This window comes from Stegodyphus dumicola, chromosome X2 (genome assembly GCF_044657685.1).
Source record: "Stegodyphus dumicola isolate Sdum_Otavi_A_Nest chromosome X2, ASM4465768v1".
In the NCBI taxonomy this organism is placed as follows: domain Eukaryota; kingdom Metazoa; phylum Arthropoda; class Arachnida; order Araneae; family Eresidae; genus Stegodyphus; species Stegodyphus dumicola.
The window spans coordinates 174,137,019-174,153,340 of record NC_140781.1 but is presented as its reverse complement, the minus strand read 5'-3'; the positions used below and the strand labels follow the sequence as shown (position 1 = coordinate 174,153,340).

The 16,322-nt window shown below is 33.0% G+C and overlaps 1 protein-coding gene across 1 annotated transcript; it reads left to right on the top strand.

Moving 5' to 3' along the window:
* Positions 1-309: 309 nt before the first annotated feature.
* Positions 310-15,419, top strand: APC10 (anaphase-promoting complex subunit 10). The gene is made up of 3 exons (XM_035371554.2): positions 310-467; positions 14,521-14,683; positions 14,994-15,419. Exons 1-3 carry the CDS (start codon positions 356-358, stop codon positions 15,277-15,279), a joined length of 561 nt encoding a protein of 186 aa, XP_035227445.1. The 5' UTR covers positions 310-355; the 3' UTR covers positions 15,280-15,419.
* Positions 15,420-16,322: the final 903 nt, after the last annotated feature.

Genomic DNA, 16,322 nt, shown 5'->3' with positions numbered 1-16,322 from the left:
CAGCATCGCTATTTTATAGGTCAATTTCTATACCTATAAAATGATACGCTTTGCTGGTTATTTTTTATTTTTCCTACATTATTGGTGCATAATGCCTTCGCGTAGAGTGTGCCTACTATCATGCTATGTAAATTTAATAATATTTGGGATAGGAAAAAAAACAATTGAATTTTCAAAGTCGCGTAACAAATTTACTCTCAACAGAAATCAATGAAAAGTCTGGTGTGTACACCGACCCACGGAGGTAAAGACGTTAATCTGTGGAGATAGAACTTCAGTGACATCACAGCCAATAGATAGCGAGAAAGATTGTTTACCCAAACGAGCTAACCCGTTTACGGACCTTCCGTTAAGTATGGCGACGAATCGTGTAGTAGAAGACATCGACCCATTAAAAGCTGAAAAAGAAGGAAAGGTTCGCGAGGTTGGGCCAATGGCAGTGTGGTCGTTGTCATCTTGTAAACCAGGTGAAATTTCTCGATTATTTGAAAACTTCTTGTATGTGAAAGGAATCTGTTGATCAAAACAAACCTGAAAGGCCTGATGTAGGCACCGTTGGCAAGTTTTGAAAGTTAGCTGAACTCTGTCTCACGCAATTAGTGTCATAGCATTGCATTACGGTCGCTGTTATCTTATAATAGTAAACTTATTTATATTTGCAATGCTCTACTATTTTTACATTTCAAAGTTATTGGTAATGAAATAAAGAGTGAACATAATTGAATTCTTTATTTTCTTTTAAATCAGAATGAATGTTTCCAAGATTTATAATTAAATCACAACCTGAGAAAAAAAGAGAGAGGTGTGGAAAACCTGTAAACCGTCCCCCCAGCGTGCTCTTCTTCAAAATTGGGGGTGGAAATGAGCAAAGTACTGTCACCTGTATTGTGCTTTTGCCAAGGATAAGCACAATCTTGCTCTCCTTGCCATAATAAATTTCGTATACTTGTTCTGATGTTACTGTCAGACAAGTAAGCTAAGTCACAAGACACATAGGTGAAGTTTTCAGTTGCAGAAAGCTTTTCCTGAAACACGTGTTATTTGTGTATAATATGTATCCTTAAGATAAAAATTGATGTAAACGAAACAGTATAATTATGGAAATATTTCGTTATCATCGAAAAGAGAAAGCTTTAAGACTTGTACTGCAAATACAGTTCAAATTAGTCTCTATGAGCTACAATGCCCATTTCAACTCTCAGTACACTAACCGGTACATGTTACGTCATTCTATCGCCTCGATTTTCAACCGTTAAAATTACTGAAGAGAAAGAGGCAGGCTATGAAAGTGTGTACATTATTCGGTTTAATCCTAGTATCCAGTGCACATGGGATTTTTCTACTTTCGACGACTTTATGATGGGCAGTAAAAACGGGACATATACGATGAAATAGTAACGAGTCATTCAAAAAATATATGTAGTTATACATAGTATATACTATGTATATAGTGATAGTATATACATAGACGTTCTTTGGGTCATTTTTGGTGTTGGCAATAATTTTCAAAATTGCACCAAGGCTGCACCATATACTAGGATTTTACCCAGGTCTCTCTCTAGGCAGGCAGCAGGGGTGACAACAGCCAGTCTTTTATTATGAATCTTGCTGTTTATAATTTTTGCTTCTCATTTTAACTTATGCCACTTGACATAAGATCTACCTTCTATTTACTAAACCTCTAGATTGAGCAAATGTGTGACAAAATGTAACTTAAATTTGTCAACATAAAGCTAACTGTTAGTAAAACTTAAATAAAATGTCACTTATCTTTCAAACATGTCCAACTATTATAAATGTAAAATATTGGTGAAAGTATATTTTAGGGTACCCCTTCGTGATTTTTGGCGGTACATGGATATCGAGTTTGTGCAATTGTTTGACTTGTTATTTTGGCTTGTGTAGCAGCAATTTTTCCGTCAAAAATCACCCCTACATAAAGCCAAAATAACAAGACGAAGAATTGTGCAAACTCGTTATCCATGTACACATCAACCTATTTTCACTTTAAAAAAAATCCCAGAATTGCACAAAAATGGCGTTGCGCACTCCCTTGACTTTATCCATGTACACATCGACCTATTTTCACTTAAGAAAACATCAGGGAATTGCACTCCCTTAACTTTGTCCATGTACACATCGATATATTTTCACTTAAAAAGATAAAGGTGCACCCAATTCTACAGTAGAGGCAAACAAAAAATACATAATCTCAATAAACTACATTTTAAACCAAACAATAAAATAACATGAAAACGTACCACATTTAGAAATTCCTTTGTGTTCAGTCTGTGCCACACAAAATTCCTTAACAGCATCCCAAAAATTCCTAAAATTATCTGAACTAGAATCTGTATCCTGGCATCGCCACATAAATTCACAAAATAAGAGTAAAAAATATCTTCCGTAGTGCTGGTATCCTTCGGCGTTTGACCATGCGAATTTCATTTGTACAAACAGGACAGCTATAATGGTTACTAATTAAACCTTCATTTATACACTCATAAATTAATGCATTAAATTGCATTTCATTACAGTAAATGCTTTTTTTCCCTTTCATTCCAAATTGTACAGACATTCAAATTAATCTTACCACATTCAGCAATTTTACCGTGTAAACCACAAAATAACCAATGTACTTCCTAACCAACATCCAACACACACACTCACAAATCTTTTCCCATCATTCAAATTCGCTGCAATCTCGTAACCAATTATGTCATAATAGGGTTTCCATAACATTCATCTACTCAGGTTACCATAAATGAAACAACAACTTGGCAATAATCCTAGGGTCAGACATAAATATTTTCTAACCGTAATTTTTTCGACAAACTTGGCGATATATTAGTCTAGTCCCTGTGTAACTGTATTGGGTATTGTAACTGAATAACTCTAATTGATCTTATATAAGCATATCTGGCCCTCATGTGGCTTCCAGTAATTTCAAGAAGGGGAAGGTACTAGAGATTTCTTGGTGGCCGGGAAAAGCATCAGTTTCTGAGTAATTGTTTAGTTCGTTGTTGAGTATGGAGTACGGAAGCGAGCAATGAGAGTGTCGGTGCTGTTTTGTCTCAAAATAAACAGTCAGAAATATGTCGTGCATACTGGAGCAAGTGTGTGTCTAAAGCGAGGAGGAATTACTGTGTCACCAGAAAAGAGTTGCTCATCATAGTTAAAACCATGAAACATTTTCCATCATGATATCTATGGCAGTGTTGGCTTGGCCTTTTACATTTGAAGAATCCTGAAGCAGCCAGATGGAAACAGAAACTCCAGGAATATGACATAACCATCTGTCATTGGAAGGATCATCACATGGAAATGCCGATGACCTATCTAGAAAGCTGCTGATATTGTTCCAGGCTAGAAGCAAAATACAAGCTGCTTAATCCTCTTGTATGTCAAGTTACATATTCAACACCACCTGATCCAGAACCATGGAGTGGCGAAGAAGTCAGGAAAGACCATTAGACCAGGCAGGACATTTCAATCTGCAGTCCTAAGACAAAACAGTATGGGGTTCTCTGGAATTCGCTCCACATTCAAAACGGCATCTTGCACCGGAAGTTCAAATCAAATGATGGTGATACAAAACTTAATCTGCATCTAGCCTGGTTTTGAATCCTTCGGTGGTTCAGGTAATTCCAACACAAATTCATCTGAGATGCAGAAAATTAAATTATATCGCACTTCAATGGCAAGACTGAGATACATTTAATAATATGCAGTCAAAAGTCGTTAATCCGGACTCTTCGGGACTTTGACGATTCCGGATTATAGATCATCAGTTTAAATCTGGTAAGATGGCATGCAGAAATTATAAAATTTTAAAGTATGAAACCGTAATTTATGAAATAAAGAACAATTATGATCTAAAGGGTATCAAAATTTACAAAAAAAAAAAAGCTTAATATTTATTTGTTTACTTTATTAAACATTTCTTTCAATGTAAGTTGTTTAAGTTGCTTCGTTTTTTATGTGATAATACATTCTCTTTAATTCTATAAACAGACATAATTTCTTGTTCAGTTACAAAGTTCTGCTGTTCAAGTACTATAATTGCTGTGTCGAGAATACCGACTAATTTGTCAATCGAAATTTTTTCGTTTTCAATAACCTCTGTCACTCTCTTCGCTATCGGAAGCGAATTATAATGAGGAGGAATTTAATTTAAATCATATCAAAGACAAAGTGCATCGAGATAAAATACTACATTTAGTAAGGAATTATAAGCCAAATAAAATAAAAACATCTGCCCTGAAGATAAGGACAGTGCTGACAGATCAACTTCTGATTCATTGCATGCCGAGGTGTTTAAGATAAACAAAGGATATGCCTTTGTCCATTTTTTGCAGCAATTCCACTTTTTGTTTAATGGACTTCGAAACATACTTTCACTTTGTAGATCCTTTACATATTAGTAAATATATATCAGAAATTCTATTTGACATAATCGAAAGTTCAAGCTTACTTTTATAAAATTGCTCTAACAGTCTGCAAAAAATAATAAGCCGAATCCAATTCAAAGATTAAGGAACAACGCAATCTGCAACATTAACTGAATTAGATATTTTCAGCTTAGCTTATACCATCCGTTATACATTAAATGCGCATTTGTAAACGTATTTTGCGCACATGGACACGCATATTCGCAGCCATTGCGACACATGCGCAGAAAGTTTGTAACTTTGAGGTCCGGATTATGGGTGTCCGAATTAACGACTTTTGACTGTATTTCCAAGTTAACTCAAACATTATTACTTAGTTTTTATTTTTTAAAAGTACGTCTCTCATAACCTCTTTTTGCATCATTTTCCTCAGTGAGTAAACATACAAGAACATAATCACTAGAACTGAAATAACTCTCGCACTCGTGCAAGAAACCAACGGGCAATGCAGCTCCCTCTTTTATAAACAATTTCCACATACTCATTACCTGTACTCGTGTCAAAGAGTACACAAAATTTACACAGCAATATTAACATTAATTAACATAGCTTAATGCTAAATAGTAGAACACTTATAAAGAAATAAGGTATAGTACTAAAAACACAAATGATGCACTATAATTAAATAAGCAGTATAGGATTAGTGAATGCAAAAGTAAATATTTTTAATTTTTCTTTGTCCACAGTTTTTAAATTAGCCTTTTCTGAAATTCTCAGGCAAACAGAGCTTCTTTCGGGTGCTGAATCACACAATATTCTGATGCTAAATATAGAATTGTTATTTACAATTTGTGCATTCAGTGTTTGGTAGTAAATTAAATCTTTGTTAAGGGTTTTTGGGAAAAAGTGAACTAATGCTTGTCTATTTTACTTCTGTCGTATTGAGATCACTTTTAGTTTTATTTGGCGACTGGCAAAGACTTTCCGAATGTAAGGATTAATTGTAGATATTACATTTAATCCACTTGGCTCTACAAAATGCTTTTTTTTTTTTTTTTTTTTTTTTTTTTTTTGTGGCCTTTTAATAAGCATCGTTTGCATTTAAATTGGTCATATAAAGCTTTATATTTTTATAAAATGGTTAAATAACAATTTTTGAAAGACGAGGTTTCAAACAAAAATCACAAACAATTTTTTCCATTGGTTTAAGGTCCGGAAATTAGACTGATAAAACCAGTCTTTCTGCACCTATATCATGTTAAAGATGGTCGGTTTTTCCCGTCTTTGCTGCTTACCACAATTTGAAAAGGTTTTACTAGTTGTCTGTACATCACTTGTTTGATTTTCTACTTTGTTTTTTAAATGGAGTTACTTTGAAAGAAGAGTTCTGCCTTACAGGGGTTCGCTCCGAGGTTTGAGTAACTGCGAACGGGCTGACTGCATGAGCGTTTTCGTGGTTTTCCCCATTAGAAAGTCCTCAAAGGAGGCATCCCTCCCTTTAGGCAGATAGCCCTTGTGTGCTTTGCCATAATTAAATAATCCTATCCAATCCAAACACAATTCTGTAGCTAGAGTATTTAAATTAGGGGACAGGGTGGAGGGAAAAGATGAAATTAAATTGCTATAGTTCTTTATTACACCTTTAAATGAAATCCTTATACCATGCTAAACAACATTTATAAATATAAATAATCTTACTCTCAGAGTTATTGTTTAAAACTACAGTACCTTAAATTTATAAATATCATAAAATACCATTATAAATTTAAATAGTATCCAGAAGATAAGTAATCACATATAACATTTTGCTCAAGTATTTGTTTACTACTTATCAAAACATAAACAAATGTCTTATATACACTTTTATTTAAATTTAATTTTCCTAAGTTTATTCTTAACAAAACATTAAGCAGTACTCACAACAGTAACTCTTTCACTTCAGTTAAATAATTATTCTATTTTATTCATAATCATTTTCTTTCATTTGGAGAAGTATGTTTCAAAACATTCATTAAAACAAATAAAACAATGATTTTATTAATGTACACAATAAACATTCTCTCAAAATGTTCTTCAAAAAGATAAACCAACAAGTTCAATACAGTACAAAGTCTTTAATCAGGACGTCCATAATCCGAAATGATCTATAATCGGGAACTCAAAGCTACAAACTTTCTGCGCATGCGTAGCGTTTACGTATGCGCTTTTAATGTATAACGGACGGTATAAGCTAGGCTAAAATTATCTTATTATCTATTTCAGTTAATGTTGCAGATTGCGTTGTTCATTAATCTTCTAATTGGATCCGGCTTATTATTTTTTGCAGACTGTTAGAGCAATTTTATAAAAAGTAAGCTTGAACTTTCGATTATGTCAAAAAGAGTTTCCGATTATGGAGCTGCCAAAGGATTTACAAAGCGAAAGCATGTTTCGATGTCCATCAAACAAAAGTGGAATTGCTGCAAAAAATGGATAAAGGCATATCCTTTGTTTGTCTAACCATTTCGAAATCTTTTTATCAATTTCACACTGCTCTGCAGGGGGGGGGATGTCGCGGCACCCAATTAACTGTAAGTTGATCTGTCAGCACTATCCTCATCTTCAGAGCAGATGTTTTTATTTTATTCGGCTTATAATTCCTTACTAAATGTAGTATTTCATCTCGATGTACTCCCTCTTTGATATGATTTAAATCAAATTCCTTATCATTGTAAATATCATGAATACACATCAAATAGTTTTCTGGTTGCAATTTTCTAATTTCGACTATGCGTAATGTATGCTTTACGCATGTGCGTTGAAAGAAATGTTATTAATAAAGTAAACAAATAAATATTAAGCTCTTTTTTTTTTTTTTGTAAATTTTGATACTCTTTAGATCATAATTGCTTTTTATTTCATAAATTACGGTTTCATATTTTTAATTTTATAATTTCTGCATGCCATCTTACCAGATTTAAATTGATCTATAATCCAGAAAAACCTCTAATCTGGAATCAACGAAGTCTCGACGAGTCCGGATTAAAGACTTTGTACTGTACTATATTTATTTTTCTTAAACTGCAGAATTTATTCAATGTTAAAGAGAATTCAAAGAAAGTGAATAAAATGTAAACAAAATGATTTGACATCAGCACGTCATGAATCATCTAGTCTAGAATTTGAGGATGTAAATCCTCTCTAACCTTTACTGAGAATTGAAAATAATAAATTCTAATCAAGAGTATCAGTGAATTTATTCAAAATGTTATCATTAAAATATGCATTCAGTTTGCTAGTGGAAGCCATAATTTAATATGCACGCGAATACATTTTAAACTAACAAATTAGTGAAAGTTTAAAGGTATGAGAATCGAAACTAATAAATTCTAATGAACAATAACAGTGATTCTATAAACCTTAATTCAGTAAAGAATTTACATTTGTTTTTAGAAGAGGTTTATAACAAATAATGTTTAAAAAGAATTTTAAACTCAGATTAAACAATAATTTAAAAGAAACTTATCTTTTTATTCCTTTAAAAGTTGTTCACTTTGCATTCTATGTGCTAGCAGCACACCATTTTACATTAACTTTTGGCTTCGAAAATTATTGTGACTGGCAAGTTACACCTGAAAAGAGATTGAGCAAATCTCCAGTAACCAAAACTTAAATTCAAAAGTTAGGTCTTTTTTAAAGCCAAACCAAAATTCTCAACATATCGTTGGGTGCCATTTTGTAACCATTCTTCTATAAAAACAAACACCGACTAGCTCTAAAAATATTTATTTAACAGATACGAAGAAAATATGCATCAGAATAGAACACCAAAATGAAATACAGTCAAAAGTCTTTAATCCGTACGTCCATAATTCGGTATGATCTATAATCAGGACCTCAAAGTTACAGACTTTCTGCGTATGCGTGCGCATGTGCATTTACTCATGTGCATAATACCTTTACACATGCGCATTTAATGTATAACGGACAGTATAAGCTAAGCTAAAGGTATCTAATTATCTATTTCAGTTAATGTTGCAGATTGTGTTGTTCCTTAATCTTCTAATTGGATCCGGCTTATTATTTTTTGCAGACTGTTAGAAAAATTTTATAAAAGTAAGCTTGAACTTTTGGTTATGTCAAAAAGAATTTCTGATTCTGGAGCTGCCAAAGGATTTACAAAGCGAAAGCATGTTTCGATGTCCATCAAACAAAAAGTGGAATTGCTGCAAAAAATGGATAAAGGTATATCTTTTGTTTGTCTAACTATTTTGAAATCTTTTTATCAATTTCACGCTGCTCTGTGGGAGTGGAGTGGGGAAACGTTGCGGCGCCCAATTAACTGGAAGTTGATCTGTCAGCACTATCCTCATCTTCAGGGCAGATGTTTTTATTTTATTCAGCTTATAATTCCTTACTAAATGTAATATTTTATCTCGATGTACTCTGTCTTTGATATGATTTAAATCAAACTCCTCGTCATTGTAAATATCATGAATACACATCAAATAGTTTTCTGGTTGCAATTTTCTAATTTCGACTATGCGTAATGTATGCTTTACGCATGTGCGTTGAAAGAAATGTTATTAATAAAGTAAACAAATAAATATTAAGCTCTTTTTTTTTTTTTTTTTTTTTTTTTGTAAATTTTGATACTCTTTAGATCATAATTGCTCTTTATTTCATAAATTACGGTTTCATATTTTTAATTTTATAATTTCTGCATCCCATCTTACCAGATTTATATTGATGATCTATAATCCGGAAAAAATGATAATCCGGAATCACCGAAGTTTCGACGGTTCCGTATTAAAGACTTTTGACTGTATATATCTAAACGGAACACCCAACAATTAGAATTAACGTTAGAGTTTATAATGGTGGTCGACTGACTGTAATTTGTTTTCATCCTCATTAGATGGCGTTCAATAAAATAGTTAGGGTTAGAGCCAAATAGTTCTGTTACAGTTCTGCTTTATTCACTTCAGACAGATGAGGCAATAGACGTATCGAATGATACACAGTTGATTATTTATGTCCAGTATGAATTAAATAATAACATTCATGAAGATTTTCTTTTTAATTTCCATTGGCAAGTATACAGGACAACATATATCTTTAAAACAGAAGGACATGAACATAAAGATGGAAAAGCATCGATTAATTTGTCAACTTAAGTTTGGCAATCAATATTGCTCTCATAAGGATACAGGAGGTAGAGCAGGACAGAAGGCAAGGTAAGAAATGTCAAATTACTCTCCAGAGTCACACAAGGGACAAGCAGGGTATGAGCCAAGTTAATTCTGTGAAGGTGTTTTCGGACACAATCATGGCAGAAAATAGCAATAACAGTGCCGCCGATGTGTCAGGAGGCTACTCGGGAATATCTTGAACATGAAACAGGGCTTTTGACCACTTCTAGTGACAATGTCCCAAGAGAAGAACTCATTATGTCCTTTTAATTATTGTCTTTATAGATTGGTAGGCCAGTTTCTAGCTATTTGACTGTAAAACAGATGTCCCCTTTTTTGCCAGAAAGTCAGTAGTCTTGTTCCCCTCGATTCTGCAGTGGTCCGGGATCCATATAAGCATTCTGTACTGCGCCACACGCATAAGGGAAAAATTCGTACTTGTGATTGAACATACTTTCCGATGACATCATTTTCTCTTGGCATAATGACGTTTAGGCGGCATTCATACGGTTTTGTTTTCATTGAATGACACGTATGAGTTAAACGGAAGTCTGGAAATTATCGTTTATTTTCTTTGAAACGAAAAAAATTTAACGGCAGCGTTCTGCAGATGGCTTCCTGTTTCATGAAATATTAAAATTGTAAAATATTTCAAAGATGCTGTTAATATCAGAGGCAATCTTAAACGTTTAGATAATATAAATAGCTGAGTTCATGAATTTAGTGCAAAAACCAAAGCGCTATGATCTCGGTCCAGTTATATAAAGGCATTGTGTGCTATTAAGTATATTGTTATTATTGCAGTTTTGTTGCATTCTGTTCTTTTCACATTGGAGAAAATATTTCCTCTGCAAATGTTACATTATTTCTATGTTAACGTCCATATCATTTCTAAAATTCTGTTCCCTTAGATGAAAGAAAAAAGTGCATTCAGTATTGTCGCTGAATTTGATATATGTGTATAAGAAAAGAAACTTCCTTATCTGATAAACACAAATTTTATGCAAGGGTACAAAAGATGCTACACATTAAAAAATGGGTAATATTCATAAAGTAATATTTTTAAATTTTAAATACGTATCTATTTCTCTGTTCCTAATCTATAATAGTGTAACTTCAAAATTAAATTTTACTTATTCAGACTGGTTATAAATATTGTGAATTTACTATGTTAACTCCCAAAGATGCTTTTACTACTTCCAAAAAATGACTTGAACCATGTTTTTGGAGATTGCGTCTGCAGAAAATGGATATAATCCGGACTCATCGGGACTTCGGCGATTCCGGATTATACATCATCAGTTTAAATCTGGTAAGATGCCATGCAGAAATTATAAAATTAAAAATATGAAACCATGATTTATGAAATAAAGAGCAATTATGATCTAAAGGGTATCAAAATTTACAAAAAAAAAAAAAAAAAAAAAGCTTAATACTTTTTTGTTTACTTTATTAAACATTTCTTCCAATGCATAAAGCATACATTACGCATAGTCGAAATTAGAAAATTGCAACCAGAAAACTGTTTGATGTGTATTCATGATATTTACAAAGATGAGGAATTTGATTTAAATCATATCAAAGACGGAGTACATCGAGATGAAATACAACATTCAGTAAGGAATTATAAGCCAAATAAAACAAAAACATCTGCCCTGAAGATGAGGATAGTGCTGACAGCTCAACTTCCAGTTCATTGTGCGAGGCGACATTCCTCTCCCTTCCGCAGAGCAGCGTGAAATTGATAAACAGATTTCGGAATGGTTAGAGAAACAAAGGATATGCCTGTATCCATTTTTTGCAGCAATTCCACTTTTTGTTTGATGGACATCGAAACATGCTTTCGCTTTGTAGATCCTTTGGCAGCTCCAGAATTGGAAACTCTTTTTGGCATAATCAAAAGTACAATCTTACTTTTATAAAATTGCTCTAACAGTCTGCAAAAAATAATAAGCCGGATCCAATTAGAAGATTAAGGAACAATGCAATCTGCAACATTAACTGAAATAGATAATTAGATAATTTTAGCTTAGCTTATACCATCCGTTATACATTAAATGTGCATGCGTAAACATATTATGCGCATGCGTAAACGCATTAATGTGTTTACGCATGTGCAGAAAGTTTGTAGCTTTGAGGTCCGGATTATAGATCATTCCAGATTATGGACGTACGGATTAAAGACTTTTGACTGTATAATGAACATGAAATAATGATAACATCTTTAACAAAGTGTTTTAAATTAAGAGTACATTTATTAACAATCTCTGTACTTAATGCACATTTACGGAGGTAGCACAGGAAGAAATAAAAAAAATTCTCTCTAGGAAAAAAAATCAGTGCATTTTTTATATTAAATTCACCACACAAAGGCGTTGTGAGAAGTGTAATCTCATAGCACAAAAATACAAAGCACATAATAATCTTTTGGGTTCTGCTATCAAAATTTAAACAAACTTTATGGAGGTTTACCTCACGCCCAAGCAAAGTCAAGGCACTCCTAAGCGTAGAAGAAATGATGTCATTGGGAGCCATATCCAATCACAAGGAGGGATTTTTTCCCTATTTGCTTGGTGCGGTACAGAATGCTTATATGTGGCTGGGATACACTGCAAGACAACTGTTCCATTATAACCTGATAAACATGAAAAAAAATTGATACAATCAATCGATATCTTTTTACGGGATGGACCAGCAGAGTTTATGCCCTGAAGAGCTCCTGTCGAGTCTGAGACAATCACCACTTCAGAAAAACATTCTGTGTTGAAGTGCAACATAGGTTTACCTCCTTGTGGTGCACTCCGGACAACATCTTGTACAGCAAAATGGTCTACAAACAAGGCATTCACCTGGCTTACATTCATGAAGATGAGTTATTTTTTAATACTTTGCCAACATGCAAGCATAAAATTGATTGGAAAAAAAAATGTATAGATTTTTTCTTTTTTTTTTTTCTTTCTGGGATTGGGCTTGTGTGCTCATCAGTAGAGATGATTAGAGAGCTATGGCACCTGATGTTAACTGGATTCATTGTTTTGTTCACAGGAAAGTCTTGACAGCCAAAGGTGTCATGAAAATTCAAAACCGTATTAAAATATAGCATTAAATTAGTCAAGGCAGACCCTGACAGAATATTTTTATTACTTTGTGATGACATGGGTAGTGAGCTCAAACAGCTTCTTCTTGATTCCAAACTTGCTAGCTTTCATGGGGTAAAGTATTGATAAGGCTGTTTTGAGTTAGACAAGATGTCATGATATTTGTAAATGAAATTAAGGATAATTTAACATTATTTTTTGTTAATGGCACTTGTACGTTAGTATATCTTTCAGATGTATTTTCAAAACTCTAAGTTTCTGTCTGCAAGGTAATTCTTTGACTGTTCTCAGTGCCAATAAAGGGGTTTGAGAAACTTGATCTGTGGGTTATTTATGTAAAATAAAGTAATATTTCACCAATATCAACCTTAGAATCCTTTTTAGTCAAAAATGATACCTTTATTGCAAAAGAATTATCAATAACAATAACGTTCACATTCTGAAACTCTGAGGTTACAATTTGACACCTGTTTTTCAAATAGGAAATGTAACTAATTTTCATGGGTTCGTGATCCTTTCCATTGCAAAATTGGAAACAACAAGCTGTCATTTACAAAACAACAAACAGTTAACTGAACTTTTGAATGACACCAGACTTAAAATGCTATTGCAAACAAAAGGTATGATTAATTTCTGGATCTGATTACCAGTGAATACAGAATATAGTGACAATAGTGCTTTAAAAATTATAATATAGTTTGTTTCAATGTATCTGAGTGACAAAGGGTTTTTATCACTAATTCAAATAAAAATGTAGTATGGAAATTGATTTAATGGTGCCAGTCTAAGACGTAAGCTTGCTGGCATGCATAAACACATAGAACAGCTTTGCAAAAATCGGCAGACTTGTCCATCTCATTAATGTCAGTGCCAACATTTATTTAATTTTTAGTTAATAAAGATCATTCAAATTCTAATACCCTTAAATTAGTAAAAGACTAATAATAAATTTTCTTATTAATTTAATTACTTAATGCCAATGTAATATAAAATGAATTTTAATTAATTCCATTTTTAAAATGTACTGGTAGTAACATATGCTAAAAAATTGCTTTTGAAGTAGCCAAGAGTAAGGTGGTCTGCAGAACATTCTAATTCGTAAAACCAGTACCCACTTGAAAAACATTTTTAAAACTCTGATCCAGGATAATCTGCATGTAAAGCAATTATTTTCCATATTGTCTATTATTTTGCTGTATTAAAATATCCTACGTGTTTCAAGATCAGCATGGTAGTTCACTAATCTGAAAATATCATGTCTTTCTTATTCAAAAATGTGTTGCATGTCCTCCTGAATATTTTTTCTTCTCATATCAATTATCTGTATTTGCTGTGTGAGCCATTAAAAAATATTGCATTTTAAATTTTGAAGGATAAATAAATTTCTATCTTAATAATAGGAAATATTAAAGGGGTACAATCTTTCAGCTTTACCATCAAAAGAGGCTTGGCTTATTTGATTATGGCAAAGCATAAAAGTGCTATCTGCCTAAGGTCAGGGATTCCTTCACAAAGGACTTTCTAATCAAAACTGGCTTGTACTTACATTGCACATGGGGTAAACTATGAAATTGCTCATGTAGCCACCCTAGTTGCCAAGACTTGAGCCTGATCAAACTACTAGTGTGTATCGACTGTACCACTGAACTACTCCTCTACCCCATCAGAGAGGAAACACTAGAATTCACTGTGAATGTGTTCCTGGTAAAAACTGAATTTAGAGTATTCTTCCCTCCATTTGCCTGTAGTTTATTTTTGAAGTTCTAGATATTATTTTGTACGCCAGTGTTATCTTGTGTCATGCATTTTGTTGTGCATTCCGTCGTTTCCTGCTAATAATTATTCTGTTTTTGTACTTAGGGTTTGGAGTTGACCAGTTGCGTGACAATTGTTTGGAAACTTATTGGCAATCAGATGGACCTCAGCCTCATTTGGTAAACATACAGTTTCGTAAAAAGACTACCATACAAGATGTTTGCCTGTATGCTGATTACAAACTGGATGAAAGCTATACACCAAACAAGTTTGTGTTCTTATTTATCTGTGTATTTTTGTTTATCAAATTTTTTGATTACAGTAGTACTAATATAATCACTAGAAATATTTAATGGTGTGTTACCTGATTATGTAATTACATTACATGCTTTTATGAAATAATTTGTTGAAGTCTGCATGTCCATAATTTTAAAATGTAATATTGTCTTTTGATTCTGAAAAAATATTTCTGTAAATATGTATAATTAACAGATTAAATTAGGCTGAAATTTTCTGATAAATATTAATTAAAGGATATTGTGCTATGTGTAATTTGTGTCAATACTGCTGTTTTTTAGAATCTCTGTCAGAGCTGGTACTCACTTCCATGATCTTCAAGAAGTAGAAGTGATGGAATTGAACGAACCTTCTGGTTGGGTCAGGATTCCACTTAAGGATGTTTTAGATCAGCCAATTCGAACTTATTTAGTTCAGATTGCTGTTCTCTCTAATCATCAAAATGGTCGTGATACTCACCTGAGACAAATTCGAGTGCATTCACCTGTGGAAAATAACTGTTTTGCTGCTATTAAGTTCCCAATGCTTACGAGTATTGAGTGCTTGGCATATAGTAATATCAGATAAAAGTAATTGGATTGTATTGCAACATCTGGTATCTTATGCATATTCATAATCATTTTCAAATTTATTTTATATGTCTTTTTTTTACAGTTCATCATTTTCTTTTAATCTTTTAAATAAAATAAACAGTTCATAAATCAAAATTTGTAGTGTTTCTTGCTATGTTAACTGTCATCTACATAAAATAAAGCTAATTAAAAAAAATCAGTATTTCTAGCAGACCTTGCAGCACATGTTATATTACACATTCTAACTTCTTAAACATCACTTGTTTCAAATAAGGGAGTCAAAATCCTATCTCCCCTTCACATTTCTTATAAACCTTAAACACCAAGCAACAACTATCTGCAACTTGCTCCAAGCTGAAAATTTGCTCCAAAGCTGTTTAACTAATTCCAACTGAACTGCAAAACATTTGACCGATTGTTTCTTTACTCTCTTAGTATTTCTGTATTGAATACATTTGCTAACCCTCTTACCTATTCTTTAGACCAGGGCTTCTTAGTGTAGGCCCACCAGCGGCCGAGTGGTAAAGACGCTGAACACTGGTAGTTCGGTCCGCGGTTCGAATCCCGCGAACAGGCTGGCTGCATGGGTGTTTTCGTGGTTTTCCCCATGTGTAACGTGTATACGAGCCAGTTTCCCTTAGAAAGTTCTCCACGAAGGCATACCTCCCTTTAGGCAGATAGCCCTCGTGTGCTTTGCCATAATTAAATATTCCAATCTTAAACTGTAAGTCGCAACTCCGATAGGGGTCACTAAAAACTTTAGTAGTTTTGATATTTCTTTCACATATTATAATAATTGTACAATTACCAAATATTTTTACACAATATATCTGAAAATAGATAAAGGTAAAACAATACAGACAAAGAAAAAAATGAAAACTTTTCGACGCATTCTTTCCATAATATAAATGTTCATTTTACTTGTTTTGCACGTGACGCTGTCATTTCATCAGTTACTTATTTAAAATTTTCACATTGTTCTATGTCTTAAAATTAGAAATTAAAATTAGTGACCTAAAACTGCAATATTATATTAGA

What these genes read in the sequence shown, in the direction of transcription:
- APC10 (XM_035371554.2), top strand. Translation starts at nt 356, where the DNA reads ATGGCGACGAATCGTGTAGTAGAAGACATCGACCCATTAAAAGCTGAA. An exon ending in GTTGTCATCTTGTAAACCAG is followed by an intron (nt 468 to 14,520) that starts GTGAAATTTCTC and finishes TTTTGTACTTAG; the next exon opens with GGTTTGGAGTTGACCAGTTG. An exon ending in GAAAGCTATACACCAAACAA is followed by an intron (nt 14,684 to 14,993) that starts GTTTGTGTTCTT and finishes GCTGTTTTTTAG; the next exon opens with AATCTCTGTCAGAGCTGGTA.